Source organism: Chinchilla lanigera, unplaced genomic scaffold (genome assembly GCF_000276665.1).
Source record: "Chinchilla lanigera isolate Chin_1 unplaced genomic scaffold, ChiLan1.0 scaffold00057, whole genome shotgun sequence".
NCBI lineage: Eukaryota > Metazoa > Chordata > Mammalia > Rodentia > Chinchillidae > Chinchilla > Chinchilla lanigera.
Genome location: NW_004955458.1, coordinates 444,178 through 470,574, shown reverse-complemented (window position 1 = coordinate 470,574; position 26,397 = coordinate 444,178). Strand labels below are relative to the sequence as shown.

The window sequence follows — 26,397 nt, the reverse complement described above, 5'->3', positions numbered from 1 at the left end:
CCAGGCTATACACACAGTGTGTAGCCCAGGCAAACTCATAGTGACCCTCCTGCCTCAGCCTTCTGAGTGCTGGGATTCCAGGTGTGTGCCACCATGCTTAGCTCTTATTAATTTTTTTCTAATTAATTTTTAGAAATTAGGAACTTGGGGCTGGGGATGTAGCTCAGCAGCACAGGCGTTTGCCTGGCAAGCCTGAGGTCATAAGTTCCATTCCTGGTACCAAAAAAAAAGGAATTTGCATGGTTTTCCTAGAGATTTTGCCAGGAATTACCTTGTATCCAGGCTCTTTTGCACCCTTTGTGCAAAGTACAGGAAAGAGGAAATGTTACCTTACTTTATTATTTATTTATTTATTTTTTGGTTTTTCTCCGGTACCGGGAACCGAACTCACGACCTTGCACATGCCAGACAGGCGCTTTTGCCGCTGAGCTAAATCCCCAGCCCAGGAAATGTTACCAACCTTGGGCTTCCTCCCTTACTCTGAACCTTTAGGAAGTTCTTCACCAGGTATGGTAGCACATTCTGGGAGACTGAGGCAGGAGGATGCAAAGTTTGAGCCCGGTGTGGGCAACTTAGTGACTTAATGAGACCCTGTCTAAAAATAAAAAGGGAGGGGATGTAGGTCAGGTGTGAAGGCCATGGGCTTCCAAAGGAACAAAAAAGGAAGTTCTTCCCCTCATCTAACCTTCATTCCTCATCCACCAAGTAGAACACCCTTCCCTGACCCTCACACACGCCATCTGCTCCAGCATCTTTTTTTTTTTTTGCTGCAGCCTTTTTTCTTTGCCTTCCTGCTTAGCAACCTGCACTTCTTAGTTAGAACCCAAGACTGTGCAAGCTGTAAAGGCTGTCAGCTTAGTCAGATTGTTTATGCAACTCCCTCACTTTACAGATGCGGAGACTGAGGCCCAGACAGAAAGCCTGACGTGCCCCACATCCAGTGAGTACCTGGGCTGGGGCTGCGGCGGGACAGATCCGGTGTTTTGCTTGGTTCTGCCTCTACTACTGCGTGGAGTCTTGGTGGGGAGACCCGGGCACAGCCCTGGGTGCCTCCAAGCGCAGTCCTCAGACCCTTTGGGGCCACTGTGTCCGCGTGAAGTCTGCACACAGGAAGGACCGGTCTGCTTGAAGGCTGCTTTCCTGGCCTGGTTCAACCCCTTCCTGCCATTTTGAAGAAACTGCTGAATCCAAGGGGGATGTGAAACTGAGGAGCGATAAAGATCTGGGAGTGGCAACCGCAGTTGGGAGGACTGAGAGCTTAGAGGTCCTGAGGACTCACATGCCCCCTTTATGTCCTTGTACAGGCCATGGTGGTTTTGTCAGTGCCTCTTGTCTTCCTGCTGGTGCTGGGCAGAGCTGAGAGTGAGTTGGACGCCGAGATCCCATCCCCAGGGGAGGCCACAGAATGGGGGGATCCAGACCGGTCCCTGCCGGGGTCCTGCCAGCCAGCCCCCTCCTGCCAGAAGTGCATCCTCTCACACCCGAGCTGTGCATGGTGCAAACAACTGGTAAAGACGGGCCTGCAGCCTTTGAGCCGTGTGTCCGTGTGTGCACAGCCCGGATGTACGTGTGCGGCTGTGCAGTCACGTGAGATTGTTCTAGGTACTCTCTGCAGTCTCACATGCGACTGAGAGTGTGTGCGCAGGGCTGCTCTGTGGGACTGTGTGAATGTGCATTCACGTGCTTACATGTTTCCTGTGCATGAACGATTAGATTTGTATCTGTGTATTTATGTGAGTGTGGACTTGTGAGCCTGACTGCAGAAGAGCACGTGACTGTTAAAATGTGTTGGCCACTTCAGGGTGCCCTAACAGGACACCACAGATTGGGCGGCTTAGATGTGAAGAGAGGGATAGCGTCCAAATCCATATGGATCTTGTTTACTGCTTTGTTTTGTCTGGGTTTTTCTGGCCCTGGGAATCGAACTCAGGACCTTCTGCTTGCCAGGCAGGCGCTGTGCCGCTAAGCTATCTGCCTGGCTGGGTGGCTTAAATTACAGGATTTCTTTCTTTCTCTTCTTTGGCTTTTAAAATTTTTATTTATTTATTTTTTTAAAATTTTTTAAAGTAGAGTCTCATGTAGTTCAGGCTGGCCTTGAATTTGCTATGTAACCCAGATTGGCTTTGAAGTCGTTGGAGTCCTCCTGCCTCAGCCTCCAGCATGCTGGGAATTCAGGCATGTATTACCATGCTGGACAAGAAGAATTTATTTCTTATAATTTGGGAGGCTGGGAAGGCCAAGATCAAAGTGCTGGCTGATTTGGTTCCCCAGTGAAGGTCCTTCACCTAGCTTGTTATATCTTTGCATAGCAGAGAGAGAGAGGCCCAAGCTCCCTGGTGTTTCTAAGGGCACTAATCCCATCACAAGGGCCACCCTCATACTTCATCTAAATCTAATTACCTCCCAACAGCCCCATCTCCAAATACCAACACACTGCGGGTTAACAGGAATTTGGGGAGTGTACAGTCCAGTCTGTAGCAGAAAGCGCCTGGGTTTCTGAGTCTCTGTTTCTGGAGGTGCAGCTGGGTGAGCAGGAGGAAGGGAAGGCTTCCACAGGTCTGTGTGCTTGTGGTGGGAGTGTGCGGGAAGCCTTGAGCTTCCTAAGTGGCTAAGTAGGCTGCAAAATCTCCTTGGCTGATGGCACAAGGCTGTTCTTTGTTGATGCCTTAAAGAGGCCAGGCTCACAGCAGAGCCCCCAGGCTACCGAGCTGGGGGAGGGGCAGGACTGCCATCCCTCTCACAGGAAGATGAGTTAGGTCAGTGCAGGCCCCGGCTGGGTGGGGCTGGAGGATTCAGGGCACAGTGAGAGGGGTCCGGGAGAAAGGTAGGCAGTGCATCCGGGGGAACAGGAAGGGTAGACATGCACTCAGTCTGCAGGAGGCCCCGAGGCAGAGGTGCCAGGCTGCGGTTGGGAAGATGAGCCTCAGGACAGTCAGGTCTTGTCTGCCTTCTCCAGTCCCTGTGCCAGCTGAGAAGCCACTCTAACCATTTCCTTCCCGTGCGGCTTGCCAGTCAGCTCAGGGGTACCAGACACACGGGGGGAAGGTGGCTCCTCTCCGACCCTGTCCTCCTTCTCTCCAAGAACGGGGGGTCTTAGCCTGACCCCCTTCCCATCCTGATCTGAGCATGCAAGGGACGCTGGACGCTTTCTGTGGTAGTGAGGTCGAGCTCTCAGCAGGAAGTCTGTGGCCCTAGGGGGAGATTGGGGGAAGAAGAAAAGGGGAGGGGAAGGGACTGCTATAGGAAGCGGGGGCTCTGACAAGGAAGAAAGGGCCAGGGTTCCAGGCCAGCTGGAGAGGAGAGCGGAGGGAACCAGAGGCGCTCTGGGAGTTGCCTGAGAGCGGAGGAACGGATGATTGGGATCAATTCGAGGGGTGGTTCTGGGAGCGGGCAGGGGCAGAGCGCACCGGAGTCCCGACACGCCTCTCCTCGCGCCCAGAACTTCACCGCCTCGGGGGAGGCGGAGGCGCGGCGCTGTGCGCGGCGCGAGGAGCTGCTGGCGCGGGGCTGCCCGGCACAGGAGGTGGAGGAGCCCCGCGGCCGGCAGGAGGTGCTGCGGAACGAGCCGCTCAGCCACGGCGTCCGCGGCGAGGGGGCCACGCAGCTGGCGCCACAGCAGGTCCGGGTCGCGCTGCGACCAGGTGAGTCCCGGGGAGGCGGGGAGGTCTGGGCTGAGGTCCGAGTGCTCGGCTGACCCTCGTGCGCCCGCCCAGGGGAGCCCCAGCGGCTCCGGGTCCGTTTCCTCCGCGCCGCGGGATACCCGGTGGACTTGTACTACCTTATGGACCTGAGTTACTCCATGAAGGACGACCTGGAACGCGTGCGCCAGCTGGGGAAGGACCTGCTGGACGAGCTCCAGAATGTCACCCAGTCCGTGCGCATCGGTGAGCCTCTGCGGCTACCTTCCACCTGCCTTAGCTCCGTCTGAGTCCTGGACTCATGGCCCCACCCCCTGCCCTCGCCCAGTGTTTAACAGACCTGCCAGGCCACGGGCTCCTGACTTCTCTCCCAAGAAACACCATCTTCTGGGTCACAGCTGGAGGGGGCGTAGGCTGTGCAGTAGGACCCCTCACTTTACAGGAGGGCTGAAGCCCGGGGACTGGAGCAATAGTGTTCACGCAGCTGCCCCCGACCTAACAAACTGGACAGGGCCCTGATGCCACCGTCTCAGCCCAGCGTCTCCTGGACAACGCTCCCTGCCACGGTCCCTGCTCTCGGTTCTGTGCTCATCTCTCCTGCCCGCAAGAACCTCTCCTTTGCCTCCTGCTGCTTCTATCGCTGACATCCTGGTTTTCCTCAGCCTTTAGGAAGCCCCCATCTGCCTGTTGTGTTCTTTTCTTAATCCCCCTGCCCCCATCCCCAACGGGGGGGGGGGTCTCAGCCTTTGCTGGGTACTGGGTCCCTGGCTTCTAGGTGCACTGCCCATCGCCTCTCTAGGACCAGCCCTTCCCTTTCCATGGGCTCCTCCCTCCGAGTCACTAGTGACCCCTGGCACAGCCTTTCTGCCCAACCCCAGGTTTTGGCTCCTTTGTGGACAAAACAGTGCTGCCCTTTGTGAGCACAGTGCCCTCCAAGCTGCGCCACCCCTGCCCCAGCCGGCGGGAGGCCTGCCAGTCACCCTTCAGCTTTCACCATGTGCTGTCCCTCACGGGGGACGCTCAGGCCTTCCAGCGGGAGGTGGGGCGCCAGAACGTGTCTGGCAACCTGGACTCACCTGAAGGCGGCTTCGATGCCATTCTGCAGGCTGCCCTCTGCCAGGTGAGGAGGTGGGGCTGGGAGGACGGTCTGAATGACTGCCTCGCCAGGCTTGCCCGATAGTTGAGTAGTGCCTGATTCTCTCGGGGTGCCATTCGTATCATTTTCACTGTTGTTTGCATACTTATTTTAACAATTACCTGGTGGATTGGAGTGAAATACAGTACCTGGAGGAAAAGGCTCCTTTGTCCACTTCACTCCTTCGCTCGTAGCAGCTCTGTTTTGGGGGCTGGGGAGGCAGGAGAAGCAGGGAGCTGGAGGCCGGGGCGTGCGGCTCACGGGGCTGGCTGAGGCGGCTCTAGGGCCGTGCGCAGGTCCAGAGCCCAGTGCCCCCCTACCACAGGAGCAGATTGGCTGGAGAAATGTGTCCCGGCTTCTGGTGTTCACTTCAGATGACACATTCCACACAGCTGGGGATGGGAAGTTGGGTGGCATTTTCATGCCCAGTGATGGGCACTGCCACCTGGACAGCAATGGCCTCTACAGTCGCAGCTCAGAGTTCGTGAGTGCCTCCTCACTGCAGCCCTCTTCATCCGAGCCCCTGTGGCCCCCACTCCCCGCCCCGCCCCCACACTCCTCCTTGGCAACCATCCTGTAGATATGCTGCCATCTCTCTGGCCCCAGATGCTGGGGTGGGAAACCTCCTTACCACCTTCGCTTTACTAAGCCTCCAGAACTCTTCCAGCTGGTGGAACCCCGGGTCCTGGGTTTCCTGGGCTGAGGGCACCCGGCACATGGTGGGGAGACCTGTGGTACTCACCTTGTCCCCACTCCTTGCCTCAGGACTACCCCTCTGTGGGTCAGGTAGCCCAGGTCCTCTCTGCAGCAAACATCCAGCCCATCTTTGCTGTCACCAGTGCCACACTGCCCATCTACCAGGTGAGGGCTGAGTGCAGACCTTCCCTGCCCCCGCCTTCCTCAGTTGCTCCAGACCAATCTCCTCGCTGCCATGTGCCTCCTTTCCGGGCTCTAGCAGCCCAGATTCTTAGAGCTGTGCGCCACTGTTTCCTCAACTCCTAACTCAGGAGCTGAGCCAGATGATTCCCAAGTCTGCAGTGGGAGAGCTGAGTGAGGACTCCAGCAATGTGGTGCAGCTCATCATGGACGCTTACCACGTGAGCCAGCCTGGGGGGGAGCGGCGAGAGTAGCCACAAGGGTGAGGTGGAAAGGGGTCTTCACCTGGGGTGGAGAACCAAGGGCATGGCTACTTTTCAATTCTACCATTCCACAGCTGCTCCTACAGCCTGCATGTGACTGTCATGGGTAGATCACTCTTACATTCATAAATTTTGTGTGTGTTTTTGTTTTTTTGAGATGGGGTCTCACTATGTAGTTCAGGCTGGCCTTAAACTCATGGTGATCCCAAGTGCTGGGATTACAGATGTGTGCCAGCAGAACCAGAGACTTTTAGAAGTGGAATAAAAAGTCCAAAGTATTCTTTGGACCACTGCTGTATCTCTGTGTCTAGATTGTAGGATTCTTTTTTTTTTTTTTTTTTTTTTTTTTTTTTTTTTTGTCTTTTTGAGGCAGGGTCTCGCTATGCAGTTCAGGCTGGCCTTGAGCTCATTTTGTAGCTCAGGCTGGTCTCGAACTTGAGACAATCCTCCTGCCTCAGCCTCCCAAGTGCTGGGATTACAGGCGTGCGCCACCATGCCCAGCCAGTTGTAGGATTCCTTTTTTGTTTTGTTTTTTTTTCTGGTACGAGGAATTGAACTCACGACCTCGTGCTTGCCAGGCAGGCGCTGTGCCGCTGAGCTAAACCCCCAGCCCTGATTGTAAGATTCTTGACAGGGACCACAGCCTAAGCCATGGTGAGAAAATTTCTGAGACAGCATCAGATTTCCCAGGGCAAACTGCATGTAATGAATCTGCCTTTGGACCACATGTGCTGTGCATACAGGTTACATGTCCTGACCTGGGGTTTGACAGCCACTGCACATTTATAGTACTTGACAATCCCTGTGGTCTTTGCTGGCAGCTGGGCTGCCATGCTGTAGGATCCCAGGAATCCCTCAGTTCTCTCACGGGTCCTCGCCCAGGAATGCCTCCTCATCGGGAAGGATAGACAGAGCCCCGGGCGGCAGAGGGCAAGTTCAGATAGAATTGGAATGGCTGGCAAGGACGGAGGGTGTGGTCAGGAGCTCTACTCTCACAAGGCTCCTCCTTCTTGTCCCGCAGAGCCTGTCATCCACTGTGACCCTTGAACACTCTTCACTCCCTCCTGGGGTCCACATCTCTTATGAATCCTGGTGTGGGGGTTCTGAGAAGGAGGAGGGTGAGGGGGTCCGAGGACAGTGCAACCATGTTCGCGTCAACCAGACGGTGAGAAACGGCTGGGATCGGCAGGATGGAGGTGGGGTGCGGAACACTGACGCAGGTGGTGAAGGATGGGGGCGGGCACAGGGCACGTGCGGACGCAGGCTAGGCTCGCACTCATCCTTTCTGAGGGACTTTAATGCACGGCTTCCTCAAGTGTGTTTGTGGGAGATAGGTGTTAGCATGATTGTGCACCTTGACATTTCCTACCCGTGTGCGCATGTCACTCAGTCCGGGCCCCCGCCTGCCCCGCCTTCAGGTGAACTTCTGGGTTACTCTGGGAGCTACCCACTGCCTCCCAGAGCCCCACCTCCTGAGGCTCCGAGCTCGTGGCTTCTCCGAGGAAGTGACTGTGGAGCTGCACACACTGTGTGACTGTAACTGCAATGACACCCAGCTCCAGGCTCCGCACTGCAGTGACGGCCAGGGGCAGCTTCAGTGCGGGATGTGTAGGTGAGGGCCTCCCCGTACCTTCACCCAGCTGATCTCCATAGTGGCCACCCCTCATGTTCCTCCTTTACTTCCCACCCTCCCACTGGGGGCCCCTAGACCTCCAGGGCTCCTGACTGCAGTTTCCCTGATAGCCCCAAGCCCTGCCCTGGAGCAGAACTCCACCCTTCCCTGCCTCCACCCTTGATGCTCCACTGGTCCTGGCACTTCAGGCACTTGTTTTTCTCCAGTGCTTTTAACCTGGGTTTAGCTGAGCACGGTGGTGCACACCTGTAATCCCAGCACTCAGGAGGCTGAGGCAGAAGGATCCTCCTGAGTTTGAGGACAGCCTGGGGCTACAGAGTGAGTTCAAGGTCAGGCTGCATTACATAGAGAGATCCTGTCTCAAAAAAAAAAACAAAACACAAAACCCCTAGGGTTACAGGAGTCCTGAGAGACAGGCCAGGAACAGTTAGACTGATGCAGGTCTCTCCTGTGCCTTCTTCCAGTTGTCTCCCCGGCCGCCTAGGTCGGCTCTGTGAGTGCTCTGAGGCTGACCTGTCCTCCCCAGACCTGGAGTCTGGGTGCCGGGCCCCCAATGGGACAGGGCCCCTGTGCAGCGGGAAGGGACGGTGCCAGTGTGGACGCTGCAGCTGCAGCGGCCAGAGCTCTGGGCTGCTGTGTGAATGTGACGATGCTGGCTGTGAGCGACACCAGGGCATCCTCTGTGGAGGTACCTAGATCCTTTGGGAGAAGGGCAGGGTTCGAGGGGTCCTCCCGAGGGCACTTAATACTGGGACTCTCAGGCACTGGGGGCCTCGGACAGTCTGCTAGCTTGGAGGATGTGCCTGGCACGTTTGAGAGGCATTTGTGCATGGTCCTGTGGGGGCGTATGATGGCTGACTGTGGCGAGTATGTTGTCACCCTGTGGATGGCTCTACCCCAGGCTTTGGCCGCTGTCGCTGTGGTGTGTGTCACTGTCAAGCCAACCGCACAGGCAGAGCATGCGAGTGCAGTGGGGACACAGACAACTGTGTTAGTCCTGCGGGAGGCCTCTGCAGTGGACATGGACACTGCAAATGCAACCGCTGCCAGTGCCTGGATGGCTACTATGGTGCTCTGTGTGACCAGTGCCCAGGCTGCAAGACACCATGTGAAGAACACAGGTGAGGCTTCAGGTCTTGCGTCTTGGGGGTAGACCAGTGTGGCTTGCTGAGCAACCCCCTGCCCCTTCCAGCACAAGGTGAGGAAGGGCCAGAGGGTGACAACTGCCCAGCTGGTGACTTACTGGTATTCACTGCACAGGGACTGTGCAGAATGTGGAGCCTTTGGGACTGGTCCCCTGGCTGCCAACTGCAGCATGGCTTGTGCCCATGCCAATGTGACGCTGGTGCAAGGACCCATCCTGGATGATGGCTGGTGTAAAGAGAAGACACAGGACAACCAGCTGTTCTTCTTCCTGGTGGAGGATGAGGCTGGAGGTCGAGTTGTGCTGCGAGTGAGACCCCAAGAGAGTGAGTGAAGGACACCGGGACATCAATAGTGCCTTGGAGTTTGACAGTGGGGCCTCAGAGTGGGGATGGGTGGGAAGAAGGGAAGCAAAGCTGTGAAGTCAGGCAGAGCAGAGGTAATGTGGCTAGGGCTCTGGGCCGGTGATGGCAAAAAGCCCACTACAGCACGCGTGCCACTGGTTTGCCGCAAGGACCCTCCTGGCTTTCCCTCTGCGTTGGGTGACAGGGTTGGGAGCTGGACATACTGTAGGCAATGCTGAGGTGTCCTTATGTCCAGGCTGCCAGGGGTTCAAGTTGTTTCTGCCCCACAGAGCGAGCAGACCGTACCCTGGCCATTGTGCTGGGCTGCATAGGGGGCATCGTGGCAGTGGGACTGGGGCTGGTCCTGGCTTACCGGCTCTCAGTGGAAATCTACGACCGCAGAGAGTACAGCCGTTTTGAGAAGGAGCGGCTGCAACTCAACTGGAAGCAGGTGAGGGCCCTCCTGTCCCGCTGGGCTGGGCTCTCCAGGTTTGGTTCCTTGGCTGGGTCCATTCCTTGCTGCTTCCCTACTCCACCCTTTCTACCTGGGTGCCTCCCTCCGCTCACTTCCTTCAGCTCTTAGGACTGGACAAAGGGGAGGAGCAATCCTGAGATTTGCCCTCCTCATTTGCATTTTCCCCCACAGGACAGCAATCCTCTCTACAAAAGCGCTGTTACCACCACCAAAAACCCCAAGTTTCAAAGCAAAGAGAACCTCAGTCCCTGAAGGCCCTGCCCTGAAGAACAGTGGGAGGGCGGGCAGCGCCTAGCAGGCAGCAGCCTGACTGGGGACTCATCTGCAGCTGAGGGGCGGCTACCACCCTACCTGGTTTCTAGTGACACCCAAAGGGCAGCTTCCTGCTGCTGCAACCCTGTTTTCCATCTCATGCAAGTACGCAATAAAGTGTCACACTCCAGACCACAGCTGTTGCTTTGCTCCGCCCCACCAATGCTTTCAGTCTGGGCTTCAGGAAAGGCCAGGTCCGTTTTTCCTCTGGGTAGCTAGGCAGAGAGCAGCCTGGGACCCACCTCTCCAGGCCCGGAGTCTGCGGGACTCGCAGGGGTCCCTGCTCAGGTGCGCAGACTGCGCCGGCGGCACAGCCTTGGCTGGCATCTGACCCTGTCTGTCCTGCTGTGTGCTCCTTTCCTCAGAACTGATGCCCTTTCTGCTTCTACTTGTTGCTCCTCAGTGGAGAGGGGGGAATTTTAACAGGGTGCTGGAAATTGCGGGATTGGCTGTTTATATTAGGGAGAGGAAATGAAAACCACTAAAATCACTCTGGCTCCCAGTGAAAGAGCTTTGCCAAAGGACAGTCTTCCCAAAAAGGAGATAGGATATAGAAAAGTCCCCTTCTTTTTATTTAAATATCCTAAATATATCACGAAGGAACATACACTGCACTTTAATGGTAAAAAGATACAAGTTTATAACATCTTATAAAAACTACCATTTAAAAGTGATCTTGTTCATTTAAGTCCCCTCCCCCATAGCAAAATAAGTATATTAAAAAAAAAAAAAGGTGGAGAGGGAGGGTAAGGGGGGATTGCTGAAGACGAAAGCCCCAGGGCTGCAGCAGAGGCCAAGAGCATCTGGGAGAGGGTTAAAGGTTGTAGTGGGCTCCACTCATTTAACCTCTCCAGTGCCAAGCCATGGGGCACAATCAGTAGCTAAGTGATGACAAGGGGGGAATGGACGAAAAGATGGGGTGCTGGGAAGGGCAGAGCTGGTCAGGCCTGGTACAGGAACCCAACCAGAAACCGGCACTATCTTTCCCAGGCCCCTCAACTGCATGTCCTGCTCTCAGGGGCCGCCCTGGCTCCACTTCTCCACTCCCACACCCCTGAGGCATCTTTCCAGCTCAGGAGGAGTGGGCATGGAGCCCAGCAGCCTTTGCAGTGGTCCTGGTCTGCAGGTTCTCTGGGGTAGAAGTGGGGCTCCTGGGCCTCTGTCACCCCTTTGCTGGTCTCCTCATACATCCACTGCCAGGAACATCAGCACCTGAACAACTGGACTAACCACCTGCTCCCGAGCTCCCCCACGCCCAGGCCTTGGCAGGGCCGGTGCTGCTTCAGCCATCTGCACACATGCTCAGGAGTTCCCACCTACCCACCCAGGCAGGAAGCTGATGTCCGTGAGGGCCAGGGCATGCTCTGACCTCGCACACACATTCACACACATAGGGGCACAGTCACTCACGTGACTCTCCTCACACACTCGTCCTCCCAGAAAGATCAGCTCCAAGGGGCAGGGACAGGGCTCCCACTTTGAAAAGCACTTTTGGGAGAATGACTTTCTCAGTGTATCCTCCTTTCCAGAGTTGAATGACAGAACCCCAGCCCCGGCAGAGCCCTCTAATAGGAAGGGGGCTGGCTCACATGCAGAAATACGACCCTGCTTGCAGGGACCACAGGGCGGATCCAAGGACCAAGGTGTGGGTTGCGGACATCGAACAGGAGTGTCAGTATAAAGCTGTAACACATGGCAGCGGACATTCCTCAGCGTCTCCTCCAAAGGAACTCAGATGCCATCAGAGAAAAGCTAAAGGGTGCCATGTCTCCTTTATTCTTCCCTGAAATATTTCTACCTCACAGGAATGGAGGGTCTCTACCCGCACCAATCCCTAGAATAGGTAGTAGCCAGGAGTCTGCTGCTGTTGCCTATTCCCCACATTTTCCAGGTAATGAACCACACTTCCTGGAGGCTGCCATTTCAGATCCTGTCAACAGTTTGGGGCTCAGGTTCACCCAGTCTCCATGATTACTCTGAGGACAGTCCCCCCCATTCTCACCTGTTACGTGGTTAACCAAACTCTGGAACCTGTCATAAGAGATCCTTCCTTTAGCAGGAAGGAAGAGGACCTTTTATTTCATCTTAAAAAATTCACACACGCAAGTCCTGGTTTGGGTCAGAAACACCCGACACACCAGCCTGTTGAATTGATCTGAAAAAACCCTTATCGAACAAAGCTCTTCTGTTCCCTAAATGGATTCCTCAGCTCCTGCTGGCACTCAAGCTACTTTCAGGTATGAGTGGGAGACAGCTGTTTTATGTTCATCTCTCTTAGGCCAAGGGCCAGAGAAGGGTTTGGTTCAGTAATACAACATCTCCTCCAAGCATACAGACATGAACACTCATGTTCCACACACACACACAATCACTTTTCTTGGGGCAGACATGGTGGTGGTTTTGGAGCAGAGAGGAACAAAGAACACGTTAAGAATAAAACCCAGATTAGGTTTCTCTCTGCGGTCCCTTCTCTGCAGCATTCCTCCTGCCCCATTCTTTGTTGGGTGGGACAGCTACTAAGGAGGCCAAGATCCTGTTCTTTGAGACCCAAGGCCAGACCCCTATCTCCTCTATCTGAATACAGTGATAGGATGTGGCAGGAAGAACTGAATCTACTGCTCAGCAGTTGTGTCAGAGGCTGCCAAATCCTCATTTCCTAAACAGCTGTTCGCCAACTTGGGACTAGTCCTGGGTTATCTCTAAGAGGGCACAAGGACAGAACTCGATTGAAAATGACTCCTTGCTCAAAATCTCTGTTCTCGCTTTAGGAGTCAATGACAGTGAGGTAGCCACAAACCGTGTCCAAGACCAGTGGCCCAGAGAGAAGGAAAAGGACTTTGTGGGTCCCTCTCACCCAAGTTTCCTCCAAAAGGCACTTGAGCTGACCTTAGCAGGTACCAGTACGGCACAGGCCATGACAACACCCATGGGCACAACTCTTGCTCTTCTGAGGAGGTAAGAGGTACTGCCCACTTTTCTTGGATCCAGCCCTTGTCTGCTCCGCCCGTTTTTCCTTTTGTCTCTACAGTGTATAAGAAGGCCAAAGTAATTTCGGCTGCCATCCCTGATCTTATCCTTCCTCAAAGAGGAGGTGAGACGCAGGTCTGTGGAATGCTGAGGGTCTATGATAGCTAAAAGCTCAGTTCTGGGGAGGGCAGCCACAGTCCCTGCTTTGGACCAGGACTTTATGCCTCCAGATTACGGCATCCACAGTTACCTGCTGAAACTGCTTTCAGATAAACAAAAACAAGAACAGAACAGAACAGAATCCCCTTCCCCCATCTTTTCCATTTCAGCTGCCAGCTGGAGTCCAAGGCTGTGGGAGCCACACTTCAGTCTTGGTCCTACACCGTTAAGTCCCCATCTATGACCTCAGCCACGGGTCCAGGGACTAGTTCCCTAGCCAGGAATGCTGAAGGAACTTCCCGACATACTCACAGTCTCAGATTATTTACAGAGCACAGGCTCTGGAGTCACTGTCCCCTGAAGCACTCTTCTGGCCTCCTGGGTCCACTCTGCCAGGAGGGGGACAGGTCAGATGAGGTGGTGGTGGGACCATCAGACCCGAGAGGGTGCACTCTTCAGTAGATTCTTCTGATCACTCCCACCACCCAGGGCCCCTTGCACCTATAGAGAAAACTGCCCGTCGGAAGTCTTGGACTGGCACCCTTGGCACATCCGTTTGTGTCTGAGTAATCGATCTGTCCGAGAAAAACACTGAGGAGAGAGGGATGATTAAGTGCCTAAAAGGAGAAACTTAGCTGCCTGTTAACCAGCTCATATCCCCCATGGAAGGCACATGTATAACAACCTATGTCCCCTTAGGACGTGCACAGATGCATGAGCATAAAGTGCTTACGAATGCAGGTGGAGCAGCCGAGTGTGGTGGTGCATACCTGTAATCCCAGCTCCCGGGAGGACAGGGTAGGAGGATTACTGAGTCTGAGGCTGGCCTAGGCTATACAGTGAGTCCAAGGCCAGCTTGAACTACAAGACCTTATCTCAGAAAATGAAAACAAACAAACAAAAAAAGGCAGGTGCTAGAGCCCACATGCCTGGTTCTGTCACTCAGTAGTGACCCCAGGTAAGTTAAAGGCCCTTAGTCTGTACATTCACCTGTAACAGGAGGCTGGAAGTACCTACTCACAGCATAGCTGCTTTGTTCAATGAATACTGAGTATCTCTCTCAAGCAGATATAGTTCTTGGCATTGAGGATAGGGTGGAGAACAAGAGAGACAAAGCTGGCCTGGGGATCTAGCTCAGCAGCAAAAGCGCCTGCCTGGCAAGCGCAAGGTCGTGAGTTCGGTTCCCGGTACCGGAGAAAAACAAAAAAAACAAAAAAAACAACAAAAAAAAGAGAGAAACAAAGCCTCCCTCAAGGGACTTTCACTCTAGTGTTGTGAAGATTTAGTGTAAGAGTGTGAAACGAAATCTAAGACCTAGCAAAGCATCCAGAAACATCAGCTACTATCTCTTGTTCTTGTCTTATTTTGGTCCTGACACCATATTCCCATCAGATCAGAATCTGACTCTCAGGGCAGAGATTCTATCTCTTCTTCCAAGCTGCACGAGCTCTGATGTTGGACTGAATCCTGACTCTGCCCTTGATCTTCAGTGTCCCTGAGAAACAACTTTTCTGAATTCCAATTTCCCCATATTCGAAACGAAGACAATACAACTAACTACCTTATGGAGCCAAGGTGAAGATTAACTTAAAAAAAAAAAAAAAAAATCCGTGTAAAGCATGTTCTCACAGTGCCTAGCACAGAGCAAATGTTTAAGAAATGCTGTTATTATTGTAACAGTCCCATGACCCTATTTCTATGGTCAGCTGCATACAGCCAGCAAGATGCACTTCATCCTGAGGTACCGAGTCTATTACGCCAGGTGGCCCCCTTATCAGGCAGCAGTGGGGAAGAAAGTTTACATGTGGTGCTGTAGTGGGCAGGGATGATGCGTGAGCCTTACCTGATGACATCGTTCACACTGGTAAGGCTTTTCACCACTGTGCACACGCTTGTGGCGTTCCAGGTGGTACTTCTGGATGAAGCGCATATCACAAATATCACACTCAAATGGTTTCTCACCTGGCCCAGGTGGAGAGAGAAATAAGTATCAGGAGGTATATATCACAGGGATCACAACCCAGTTATCTTCCCGGATACCTAGGCTATCATGTATGTGGAAGGGTCCCAAAAGCTGCTATCTTGGTGGCACAGAGCCATGCATTCTACTTCCTTTGCTCATCCTCTTCTTCCATCTCTAATATTTCCCCTGGAAAATAAATCCAACTAGCCAGCTACACAGCCACACAGAATACAAGCTATAGACTATTTGCCCCTTTGAATACAAGCAAGAGACTTACCAGTATGAATAAGGATGTGCCTCTTGAGGTGGTAACTGCTCCTAAAGGCTCCAAAGCAGTGCTCGCAAATAAAATTTTTTGGAATCTTTACTTGAAAAGAACCATTTTGTTCCACTACCACCACCTGGGGGCAATAATCAGGCATGTCATGTCATGTCAGTCTCTTCCTAGAGACCATTCTACTCTGGGGTGACTTTTAGCTGCCCGATGAAGACTCACTCTGATGTGGTCTGAAGGGGCTACCATTGCCTGTCTGCCTTGGAGTTAAGAGACTTCTTGAGAAGGAGGTGGAGTAGTAACCTGCCTTCTTCACAGCCAACACTGAGTATGACCTCAGCTCACACTGGCACACCCTTGCCACAGTGGCGACAGTACAGGCCATGCTCCCGACCAGTACCAAGGATGTTCTGGCAAGGACAGACATCCACTACTTAAGTGGACTCTGGCTGAAATCAACGAATACACTCCCTGGCTATGAGGGACCAAAGTGTTCAGAGAAAGCTCCAGGGTGAGTCACAGTGGGAAGAAAGAGGAAGATTACCCGAGCCCAAACTGTACCCGTTTGGGGAAGTACCCCATTACCTGCCTTTTTAACAGTCTTTTTGGAATGAGAGGCCTCAGCCAAGCTGTCGTCATCTTTACGGCTCCGGGACTTATCATTGTCTTTTCGGTGGCCCTTTGAAGACAAATCAAATCTAAACTCACAGTCCATTTCAGAATAAGAAACCAAATGCTGCTTTCTGATGATTTATAAATGAAAGCAAAGCGTGAGTTCCAAGCAGGGAGAAAAGGCACTCATCTGCCTCCTCTCCGTGCACCCTGGTCTCAACAGCTGCGTGTGGAGAGTTTTCCTTAGCTCTCTGAAGTGCCCGTTCACTCACTACCCAGCTGGATGCCCTTTCCCACTTCCTAAATGGAAGCACCGAACACTCAAGCTTGGCATCTCTTGGCAGAAAGCATCGCCCCCAGGCCTCAGCTGCCATGCGGGACTCAAGGGCTGTACCTGGCTCGAGCACCTCAGCACATCCGGGCTGCCGGCCCGCTCGCCATTCTCAGTCTGCTTGCTGGTGATCGGGCTGAGCATCATCTTCTTGCTGGCCGCAGTAGGCACCAAACTCACCCCCGCCAGGCCTTCACAAGCCAGCAGACTTGCCTGTGTCAAAAGAAGATAAATATAGTCAGGGACCTGGCACAGTGCAGGGCGGGGCAAGGCTAATCTCACACCCAGCTACCCCTACCGCATCTCTCTAGGGAATGCCCCTCCTCACCAGCAAACCTTGCACCCCGCAGGAGTCACCCCTGCCCCATCTCACCAGGATGCAAGACCCTTCCTGTCGTCCTCACCACTGAGACAGTCTGAGTTGACAAACAAGGAGTATGGATACTCTGTCACTGGTACCGTGACCACACAGTGTGCCTGGCTCACATTACTCTGAAGCTGTTTCTAGGTTTTATGTGCAAGTGGGTACAAGGTCTGTTCAGCTGACCCACTGAAGTGGGAGATTCCTCAGGACTCTCCTCCTCCTCCCTGTAGTAGTACTCCGCTTCGGAGCCCACTTTTGATTGGTGGACCTTATTGGTGCTAAACATGTACCTGTATTTCTCTCTCATCTTCAGATTTTTTTTTTGGTTTTTCTCTGGTACCAGGAACCGAACTCACGACCTTGCGCTTGCCAGGCAGGCGCTTTGCCACTGAGCTAAATCCCCAGCCCCTCATCTTCAGATTTTAAACTGCCTAAAGCCTCCTGATTATGGCAGATATAAAATTTAAATTGCCTGGAAAGACTCTGGAGTTAAAACACACAATTTCTTTTAACTTCTTTAGGCCATTAGTATGTGTGCATCATAAGTCCACGTTTTTTTCCCCCTACCCTAACACTAAAAATATTACTTAAAGGTTTTTTTTTTTTTTTTTGAGACAGGGTCTTACTATGTAGTGCAGGATATCCTTGAGCTCACTATGTAGTCCGGGCTAGCACTGAACTTATAGCCATTCTCCTGCCTCAGCTTTCAAATATTGGGATTACAGGCCTGTGCCACTGTACCTGGCTACTTAAGAGATATTTAAGCAAATAATGTAACCTCTTTTCACTACCGTAGTCTTCAGACCTTGTTTAGCCATTCAAAAACAAAACAAAACAAAACACTCTCCTTACTACACAAAAAAATTTTTTGGTACTTGGGATGGAACCTAGGGACTCTGCACTGAGTTATACCCTCAGTCCTTTTAATTATTTATTTTTGAGACAGGGTCTTGCTAGGTAGCTCAGGCTGGCCTCAAACTTGTGGCAATCCTCCCGCTTCAGCCTCCCAATTACTGGGATTACAAGCATGCGTCACCATGCCCAACTTCCCCAACCCTTTCTAAAAAGCTTAAACTTTAGTCAGGCATGGTGTCTTACACCTCTAATCCCAATGACCAGGAGGCTGAGGCAGGAGGATTGCTATAAACTGGATGCTAGCCTGGGCTACACAGTGAGTTCAAGCCAGCCTGGACCACATACCAAGACCCTGTTTCATGTAGTCCAGGCTGGCCTTGATCTCATGACTATCCTCCTGTCTCAGCCTCCTGAGTGCTGGGCTTACAGGTGTACACACCATGCCCTGCTCAAATTTAGATTTTGACACAAAGTCTTGCTAAGTTGCTCAGGTTGGACATGAATTTGTGATCTTCCTCAGCCTCCCGTAGTGCTTGGATTACAGGGATGCAATACCATGCCCAACTGAAGAAAAAGTTGCTCAAGAAACTCCCAAATTTATAAAGAAATTCCTTTCAGACAATCAGTTTGTCAGCCGGGCGTGGTGGCGCACGCCTGTAATCCTAGCACTTGCGAGGCTGAGGCAGGAGGATCAAGGCTGAGGCAGGAGGATCGTTGCAAGTTTGAGACCAGCCTGGGCTACAAAGTGTGCTCAAGGCCAGCCTGAACTGCATGGCAAGACCCTGTCTCAAAAAGACAAAAAAAAAAAAAAAAACCCAACAAAAAAAAACCAACAAACAAAAAACCCCAAAGATAATCAATTTGTCTTGGGAACCCTTACCCCACTTTCAGGGATTTTGGAAAGAAAAGTCAGGAGTTGAAAATCTTTTTTTTCCCCTTTTTTCTTTTTGGTACCAGGAATCAAACTCAGGGCCTCATGCTTGCCAGGCAGGTACTATGCTGCTCAGCTACATCCCTGGCCCAGGAGTTCGAATCTTAATTCTGCTATTTGTACCATGTAATCTTGGACGGGTTACTCCATCTTTTAAACTTCAGTTTTCTTCAATGCAAGATTCCTGTCACAGTGCTCATCCTCACAGGGCGGATAAGAATTAAACTAAGATGTAAATGCTCAGCAGTGCTCGGCACAAGGTTAGTGCTTCGTGAACTGCAGCCTTTTTCAGAACAAGGTCCAGAGGAGTGGGCTGCACACAGACAAAGGAAGAAGTCAAAGGGTTCCTACTCTGCATGGAGGAGGAAGCTGTGCACGCAGAAGCAGCTGGAAGAAAGCCAATTACACTATAATCAGGCTGCCATCCTGGTGAGGCTGGTAGGGGCGTTCCTTGGAAGACAGCTAGCAGCAGCTCTGGGGATGTGTGCACAACAGAATTTCCACCCAGAGGACTGTCCTGTGGGGCACCTCGGTTCACTAACTCAAGTCTCTCTACAATTCTGGTTGCAAACTGAACCGGACCAGAACGGAATCAGATTTCCCCATAAAGTCAACAGTGAATTTGATGTGGTTCTCATTCAACTCAGTTTTCAAACAGAATTACGGAAACAATCAAGTTTGTGAACCGAGGCACCACTGTTATTTTGTCCCTCTAATCCATCCTCCACATCAACACTTTCTTCTTCCTTTTTCTTTGATTTTTTTGGTGGCAGAGATTAAATCTAGTGTCTTATACATGTTAGGCATGTGCTTTACCACTGTGCTATCCTTTTACCCCTTTTTATTTTGAGATGGGGTGTCATTATGTTGCTCAGGCTAGCCTCTTTTGATCCTCCTGCCCTCACCTTATGAGAAGTGAAAACTGCAAATATGCATTCACTCACAATTAATTACCTTCTAAATATACCAATCTGACATTCTGTTGCTTAACATCCTTTAGGGAGTCTCTATCTCCTACAAAGCCTAACTCCTTAGCAAGGCATAAAAGGCCTTTAGATTGTACTCTGCCTTATCTCACCAAGAAACAACTCTCTCCCTCACAACTCCCAATAAATATTTTGCTCCACAACCACTGAATGACATCCTCCTATTGCTGTACGCCTCTGCTCACAGTTTACCTTGGGTGAATGTCCTTCTCTGCTTGTTTAGGAAAATTCTATGCATCCTGCAAATTTCCTCATTTTTCCATCTAGGCAGAAGTACCACTCTGCAGTGTACGTAACCTATTATTACAAATTCCTTCTATCAACAGATTCATAGTCCCTACCACCAGCCAGCAACTATGCAAAGCCTTGTGAATATAAAAGTAAACAGACTGTCTTTCTACCCTACCCACCCCATCCCACCCCACCCCACCCCACCCCAACTAGCCTGGAAGCTTACTGGGAATTAGGACAATCTTATTCATCTTTGTATTCTCACCACAATGCCTTGCATGTAACAGGGGTTCAATAAATTCTTGTTTAAAAAAAAGAAAAAAATCCAACAACAAATGAAGCATTCACCCAACTATCCACCACTCCCTTATTCCCCTCAGCATTTAATGTACCAGATGGACACTGAGTACATGTTGCTTTGCCAATATCCCCCCGGTGCCTGTGATGCAGTATGGCCTACCTCCTTCATTTGACTGGAAGCTCCCTGAAGGCAGGGGCTGTGGCCTGTCTCCTTTCCTTCCTCTAGATCTCCCCCTGGTGCTTAACACAGAGCTCGGCTCACTGGGGTTGGTCAATATTGTTGTCTAAGGCAGCATTCAAGAGTGAATCTGCAAACAGGCTTCCCAGTGATCTTGAAGGAGGACTCTAGAGCTTTTTACCTGAGCCATGCTGATTTCTCACTTAACCGAACCCAAAAGTCCAGGAGTTCCTTGACCCAGCTTTCCTTAAGACACTGCTGTCTGAAGAACTGTCACCAAATCACGGTAATGGCTCCATGTCCTTTGTGTCCTGCTCCCATATTGACCTGCCTTTGTCTTCCAAAAGAATTTAGTGCCCTTCAAAGGGAAAACAGGTGTTCCAACAATCCTTGGCTTCTGCCTGGCTTCTGCCTATTGTCTGAAGGAAGCAAAGTCTGCCAGTCTTGATTTTCCACTTAAATTCTCTTGATGAAACTCTTGATCTGCTCCAGAAACCTGAAATCAGAAAGGGAGGCAGGGCCCTTAAAGGCAACATCCTCGGGCCACCCACCAAGTAACACGCTGAGCTTTATTTTTGCTGGGCACTCTGTGACGTTCAGAGTCAGGAAGAGCTTTCCTTCTAGGTCGGTGGAAGAACTGGTCTCCTGGGCAAGGAGGGGCAGCCACCAGGAGCAAAAGTGGGGCTTCCTACGGAAGAACTCTGCCAACAGGCTAGCTGCTTGGATTTGCCATCTTAGGACTGGAAGAAGGGGGCGGAGGCCCTTCGGGGTTTTTGTGCCAAGTGGGCTGGCCCGCAAAGCTGGCACTCCGGGGAGACGGTCAGAGCAGGGGTGGAAGAAGGCTCGGGGGCCATCGCTGGGTGCCGAGGCGGTGGGCAGACAGCGGACTAGCAGTGCCCCTACGCGTGCGTGCTCCAAGTTCGCCCGAAGGTACCGGAACTCGCTGCAGAGGTGGAGGGTGGGCAGCCGGAGCCAAGAGCTGCGCGGCACGCCCCTCCCTCCTGCCAGCCAGGTAGCCACAGCGCCGGCCACACCGATCGGCGAGAGCCGGAGAACGCCGAGCAGCGCGCGAGGTGCGTGCTCGTGCCCGCGTCCCCGCGTCCCCGCAGCGCGAGCCCCCCTTTCCCGGGCGGGGGACGCGGCGGCACGCGCGGGCGGGCGAGAGGCGGTGCGCGCGCGAGGCGCCCTCCCTCCGCCACGCGCCCCTCCTCTCTTCCCCTCCCCTCCCCCTTCCCGCGCGGCGCCCACGGCCTACGAGCAGCTCAGGCGCTGCCGTCCGCCCGGACGACGCTGCGCTCCCCGAGGCGTGCGCCTACCTGCCAGGCGCGGCCTCCCGATGTCTCCCCTGCCGCGCGGCGCCTCCTCCAGGCCTCAGCACACAGTGCCAACCCCGCGGCTGCCGCTGCCCCCGCCGGGACCGAGGCAAGTTTACAAACACCAACCCGGGGCCCGTTTCCCCGGAAGCACTTCCCCTCCCCCTCGTCTTCTCCGCCGAGCGGCAACATCCACTTCCGGGCCTGGGAGCCTGGACAGGCGGGGGCAGGCAGAAAGGAGGTGAGGTTGAGGACACGCGGAGCGTCGCAGCTTGGCGAGTGGGTGGGGCGGCGCGCGGGAGGATGGGAGGGGGCGTGCTGAAGATCTTGCGCATGCGCAGTGCCGCAGACGAACCTTGGCTGCCATTTTGAATGAGGGCAAGAATCGGGGCCCGGAAATCTCTAGGAGCTAGGGGCTATTTCGCTGTGGGTTTGGTGTGTGAGCTAGTTGAAACACCTGAAGAAGCTCCACTCTTCTGCCTTCCATCATTCCTAGGCCAGACGCCCCAATAGAAGAATAGTTCGTACTCCGATCTTCGGCCATGGTTGTCATTCTCTAAGCTTGCCATCTGGAATTGCTCTCCAGATGTTGGGGTCACCTGGAGTGACTGGAGCGAAGTGAGCTTTCTTTGCAAGGCCCTGCCTGTTGCAATCAAACACAGTCTGAAAATGAGTGCTTTCTCAAGGCAGTCCTTGAGTAGCCCGAGGCTGCCCGGCTCCTGTCCCCGCAGACGTTAAAGCCTCCTACCTGTCCACCTTTATTTCAGGCGGTCTAGTTGTGGCCTCCACGCTGCCGGCCTCCTCGCTGCAGAGCTAGGACTCCCTGCAGTAGACTAGTCTTGTTGGACACTTTGCCATGCAGGTTGAACTCTGTACCAGGTTACCTTAGGAAAACGAAAAGTTGAGCCTATCTCTCTTTCTCTTTTTTTCTTTTTTGTCTTTTTGAGACAGGGTCTGGATATGCAGCTCAGGCTGGCCTTGAGCTTACTTTGTAGCCCAGCCTGGTCTCGAACTCACAACGATCCTCCTGCCTCAGCCTCCTGAGTGCTGGGATTACAGGCATGCGCCACCACACCTGGCGAGCCTATCTCAACTTTAGCTATCAGGAGGGGTCCTCCTAGAGATGGAAATGTCATTTAAGTCCCAATTTCTGCTATAGGTGCTATCAGGTTGTGAGTTTAGAAGAACTAATAGTAATATTGAAATAAAGTCTTTGTATAGTGAAAAAAGACAAGGATTCCCCAACTGATACACAAATTTTATTTTCCTGAGCACTGTACACTTGGGGACATTGAAAAAAATTTTTTTGTGCTGTTAGGATCATCCTAAAGTTGAGATAAAATGAAAAGAGAAAGAAAAGTCGCAGAATTTTTTTTTGAGACAAGGTCTTCCTATGTAGTTCATGGTGCCTTTTTTTGGGGGGGCGAGCAGGGTCTCTCTATGCAGTTCAGGCTGGCCTTGAGCTCACTTTGTAGTCCAGGCTGGTCTCGAACTCACAACGATCCTCCTACCTCAGCCTCTTGAGTGCTAGGATTACAGGCTTGCATCACGTTGCCTGGCTCCTATGTAATTCATGTTGGCCTTGAACTCACTGTGTAGTCCAGCTAGCCTCCAATTTGCAGCAGTTCTGCTGCCTCAGCCTCCCCACTGGTGGGATTACAGGTGTGGGTCATCATGCCTGGCTAGAAATTAATTGGAAAAAAAAATTCATCCTCAAAAGCGCCTGCCTGGCAAGCGCAAGGTCGTGAGTTCGGTTCCCGGTACCAGAGAAAAAAACAAAAAACAAAAAACAAACAAAAAAAATTCATCCTTACTTTTACCAATCCAGTACAAAGTAAAAAAAGCTAAAAATGTTTAGTCTCTCCCTGTATTATTCTTTGCTCCTGATAATTAATTTTGTCAGTTTAATATACTGTATACCAGGCTACTGTTTAGATAAAAATGTTTTTGCCCAGTGCATATTTATTGAGCACCTATAATGTGCCAGTGTATTTTAGACATGTATGTTGGTTCTCCGTCGTCTCCGTTTGTGGTATTGGAGATGAACCCAAGGCTTCTCTTGCCTGCATATGGTGCCAGGACTCTAGCCCCTCAGTTTACCACCCAACCCTCCCCTGCCCCCTACTGGGAATGGAATGGTGAGACTCAAACCCATGCTTTGCTATTGCCAGACAAGAGGTCTACCATTGAGCTACACCCACAGCCCCATACTTCTTAAAAATTGTTTCATAACAGGAGTTGAGCAAAGTGTTACATGCCAGTAGTCCCAGCTATACTTGGTGATTGAGGCAGGAGGATTGCTTGAACTAATGAGTATGAGCAATATAGTGAGACTGTCAAAAAAGAAAAAGAAATTTGTAAAATTACACAGAATTGGCCGGGTGGGGTAGTACACATCTGTTATCCTGGCACTCAGAAGGCTGAGGCAGAAGGGTCTGAGTTCTAGGCCAGATGAGTTCAAGAAAAACTTGAGCTGCATAGTGAGATTCCTGTTTCAGAAAACCAAAAACAAAAAGAATTGCCCACAATTCCAATTTATATTTATATAGTTCTGTCTAGTGAACCTTTGGGGTTCTTGGTTTTTTCTTATAAACAATGCTATAATGAACATCCATATATATATATATTTACAGTCATACACAGTACCTTTTAAGTTTTAATTGAGTTTGAAAGTGAATTTCAAAAGTTTTGCAGCAAAACTGAATGTATGCACTCATTTAGGAGCACGTGTGACCGTCTCTAATTCTACTACCTTGGCAAGGCTGGATGTTGTGCTTTGTGTAGACAGGTACTGATTTTATGAGTGAAAATACTATTTTAGTCTTTCAATTTCTGTTGTCATTAATATGTCATTAATAGTAAAGTTAGCCATCTCTTCTCCTATAGTCTCCATTCAAACCCAGGGGCTCTTGACCACTGAGTGACAGCCCCAACCCTTCTGTTAAGTTCTGAGATGCAGTGTTGTTAAGTTGCCTAGGCTGTCCTTCAACTTGTGCTCCTCCTGCCTCAGCCTCCCAAGTAGCTGCTTATTTTAATTGCTTTTGTAAACTGCCTGTTCATATCTTGGCCCATGCAAAAAGAGTAGATCATTTGTTATTGATTGACAAAAATTCTGTTCGTCTTGTAACTGTTACTCTTTTTATCTGTCTTCCAGCTTCTTTTGAGAGCAGAATAGATGGAGGTAGGGCTGTGCTTCTGACCTTAAATGTGCCAGTCCAGTGCTCTACTTTTGTGCTATCTCCAGCCCCCTTTTTTTGTTTTTCGTTTTAAGACAGGGTTTTGCTAAGTGGCCCAGGCTGGCTTCATACTTCCATCCTCATGTCTCTGCTTACTGAGTGGCTGTCATTCCAGGCTCCTGGTATTGGTCTTTTTGTGGTAGTGCAGGCTGGTCTTGAACTCACTAGGTAGCCAAGGCCGACCTTGAATTTGTGGCAGTCCTCCTGTCTCAGCCTCCCAAGTGCTGGGATTACAGGTGTGAGCCATCAAAGGTTGCAAAAAACTTCTTTGTTTTTTTTTGGTTTTTCTGAAACAGGGTTTCACTATGCAGTCTAGGCTGGCCTTGAACTCCCAGTGACCCTCCTGCCTCAGCCTCATGAGTGCTGGGGTTATAGGCGTGCATTACCATGCCTGGCTCTGCAAAGACCATTTTGAAAAGCACTGGGTAATATGAGTAAGAAAAATAAAGCCAGGATGTTGTGCTTTGTGTAGACAGGTACTGATCTTTAACTATTTTAACTTATCTTTAACCATTTTCATGGTGTCTATCCTTACACAGAAATTTAAAAGTTTCAAGTTGCTAAATTTGCCTGTGGCTTTTTAGTTTTTTTATTAAAACATTTCCCTGTACTTCCTGCTGCTATGCTGATAGTTGTAGATTTTCAGTGTGTATCTTTATCACAACTACAATTTATTTTTGTATATAGGAAAAAGTAGTGAGAAATGTCAGATATAACAAAAGACAATTTATTTGGAGGAAAAGATGGGGAAAAAAGAGGATAGACAGCTATTGTGAGGGGGTAAACTGAAAGCCCCAAAATGTCAGCTTTAAAAGTGACCGGTGCTATAGAGATCTGAGCCTAGAAATCAGAAAATCTGTGACCTAGGGCTGCTCCATGCTACTTTTGTAATCTTGGACAAATTAGTTCACTCTTTCTAACCCAAGAGACAGATAAGAATGAATAGATAAATAAATATTTATTCTAGCTAATTTGTAGTACTTTTTTTTGGTGTTGTTGTTGTGTTAGAGGTTGAATCCAAAGCCTTCACTTTAAGCTGCATACCCAGCCTTTCTTATTTTTTGTGACAGGACCTTGCTTAGTTGCAGTGCCCAGGTTGGGCTTGAGTTTGTGTTTTTTCTTTTTTTGGTACCGGTAATTGAAAAAGCTTGAACTTGTAATCCTCCTGCCTCAGCAGATGTGTACCACCACACCTGGCTTCTCCTACTGTTGTGAGGATCAAATAAGGTAATAGATGAGAATAGTTTAAATAGAAAAAAAAAAAAACCCTTCTCAAATCTAAGTTGCTGTTAGTAGAGATTCCTGATTTATGCAAATCAAATGCAAGCAGAATGGAGTATTATTTCCAGTTTGCCTAAGTACAGTAGTTGATAGAGTCAACAAATGTTTTTATTTATTTAATTTATTTAATTGAATTAATTAATTTATTTATTGGTTTTTTTCTGGTACCGGGAATCAAACTCACAACCTTGCGCTTGCCAGGCAGGTGCAGTGCCACTGAGCTAAATCTCCAGCCCCAACAAGTGTTTTTAGATTACCTTTGTGCAAGACCCTGGGGGAAGGCTGGGAGTAGTGACACACACCTGTAATCTGAGGCAGGAGGATTGCTGCAAATTTGAGGCCAACCTGGGCTACATAGTTCAAGGCCAGCCTGAACTACATAGTGAGACCCTTTCTCAAAAAAAAAAAAAAAAGACCTTGGGGGAGGGAAGAGGAGAGTGGGGAAGATGGAAACATTTTGGGGGATGCCTATTTCATATTTGGTGCTTTATTCAATGAAAGGTACCCTTTAGTCCTCACTGTGCAGGAACGTACAGTTTAGAACTGAGAAAAACTGTCTCCTTTTATTTATTTTTTTATTATTTATTTATTTATTTA

General features: G+C 51.0%; 3 protein-coding genes across 13 annotated transcripts in view; 2 read left to right on the top strand and 1 right to left on the bottom strand.

Moving 5' to 3' along the window:
- Itgb7 (integrin, beta 7) overlaps nucleotides 1-9,956 on the top strand; it is a 17,743-nt gene extending 7,787 nt beyond the window's left edge. For both annotated transcript variants that reach the window (XM_013520946.1, XM_005397161.2), the window contains exons 2-16: nucleotides 893-940; nucleotides 1,305-1,508; nucleotides 3,440-3,641; nucleotides 3,714-3,884; nucleotides 4,517-4,758; nucleotides 5,099-5,257; nucleotides 5,539-5,634; nucleotides 5,781-5,870; nucleotides 6,934-7,077; nucleotides 7,331-7,524; nucleotides 8,010-8,233; nucleotides 8,447-8,666; nucleotides 8,806-9,014; nucleotides 9,323-9,483; nucleotides 9,679-9,956. In XM_013520946.1, coding sequence (XP_013376400.1) covers nucleotides 1,308-1,508; nucleotides 3,440-3,641; nucleotides 3,714-3,884; nucleotides 4,517-4,758; nucleotides 5,099-5,257; nucleotides 5,539-5,634; nucleotides 5,781-5,870; nucleotides 6,934-7,077; nucleotides 7,331-7,524; nucleotides 8,010-8,233; nucleotides 8,447-8,666; nucleotides 8,806-9,014; nucleotides 9,323-9,483; nucleotides 9,679-9,759 — 2,394 coding nt within the window. In that variant the 5' untranslated portion in view covers nucleotides 893-940; nucleotides 1,305-1,307 and the 3' untranslated portion in view covers nucleotides 9,760-9,956. The remainder of the gene's footprint in view (nucleotides 1-892; nucleotides 941-1,304; nucleotides 1,509-3,439; nucleotides 3,642-3,713; nucleotides 3,885-4,516; nucleotides 4,759-5,098; nucleotides 5,258-5,538; nucleotides 5,635-5,780; nucleotides 5,871-6,933; nucleotides 7,078-7,330; nucleotides 7,525-8,009; nucleotides 8,234-8,446; nucleotides 8,667-8,805; nucleotides 9,015-9,322; nucleotides 9,484-9,678) is intronic.
- Nucleotides 9,957-10,370: 414 nt separating this feature from the next.
- Nucleotides 10,371-20,241, bottom strand: Znf740 (zinc finger protein 740). Of its 4 annotated transcripts, none has more exons than XM_013520950.1 (6): nucleotides 20,152-20,241; nucleotides 16,189-16,338; nucleotides 15,772-15,861; nucleotides 15,186-15,309; nucleotides 14,789-14,907; nucleotides 10,371-13,536 (listed from the first exon to the last, which is right to left on the bottom strand). In XM_013520950.1, the coding sequence occupies exons 1-6, from the start codon at nucleotides 20,158-20,160 to the stop codon at nucleotides 13,447-13,449; spliced, it is 582 nt and encodes a 193-aa protein (XP_013376404.1). In that variant the 5' UTR covers nucleotides 20,161-20,241; the 3' UTR covers nucleotides 10,371-13,446. The 4 variants fall into 4 exon arrangements, with proteins under 4 accessions (XP_013376404.1, XP_013376406.1, XP_005397210.1 ...); XM_013520952.1 differs by having other exon boundaries at nucleotides 10,371-13,446; XM_005397153.2 differs by lacking the exon at nucleotides 20,152-20,241 and adding an exon at nucleotides 19,953-20,145.
- A 570-nt stretch (nucleotides 20,242-20,811) lies between these two features.
- The window catches only part of Csad (cysteine sulfinic acid decarboxylase), a 26,608-nt gene continuing 21,022 nt past the window's right edge, over nucleotides 20,812-26,397 (top strand). For 2 of the 7 annotated variants that reach the window (XM_013520949.1, XM_013520947.1), the window contains exon 1: nucleotides 20,963-21,043. The gene's annotated coding sequence lies outside the window, so the exon portion shown is untranslated. The other 5 variants (XM_005397157.2, XM_013520948.1, XM_005397156.2 and 2 more) reach the window with 5 other exon arrangements.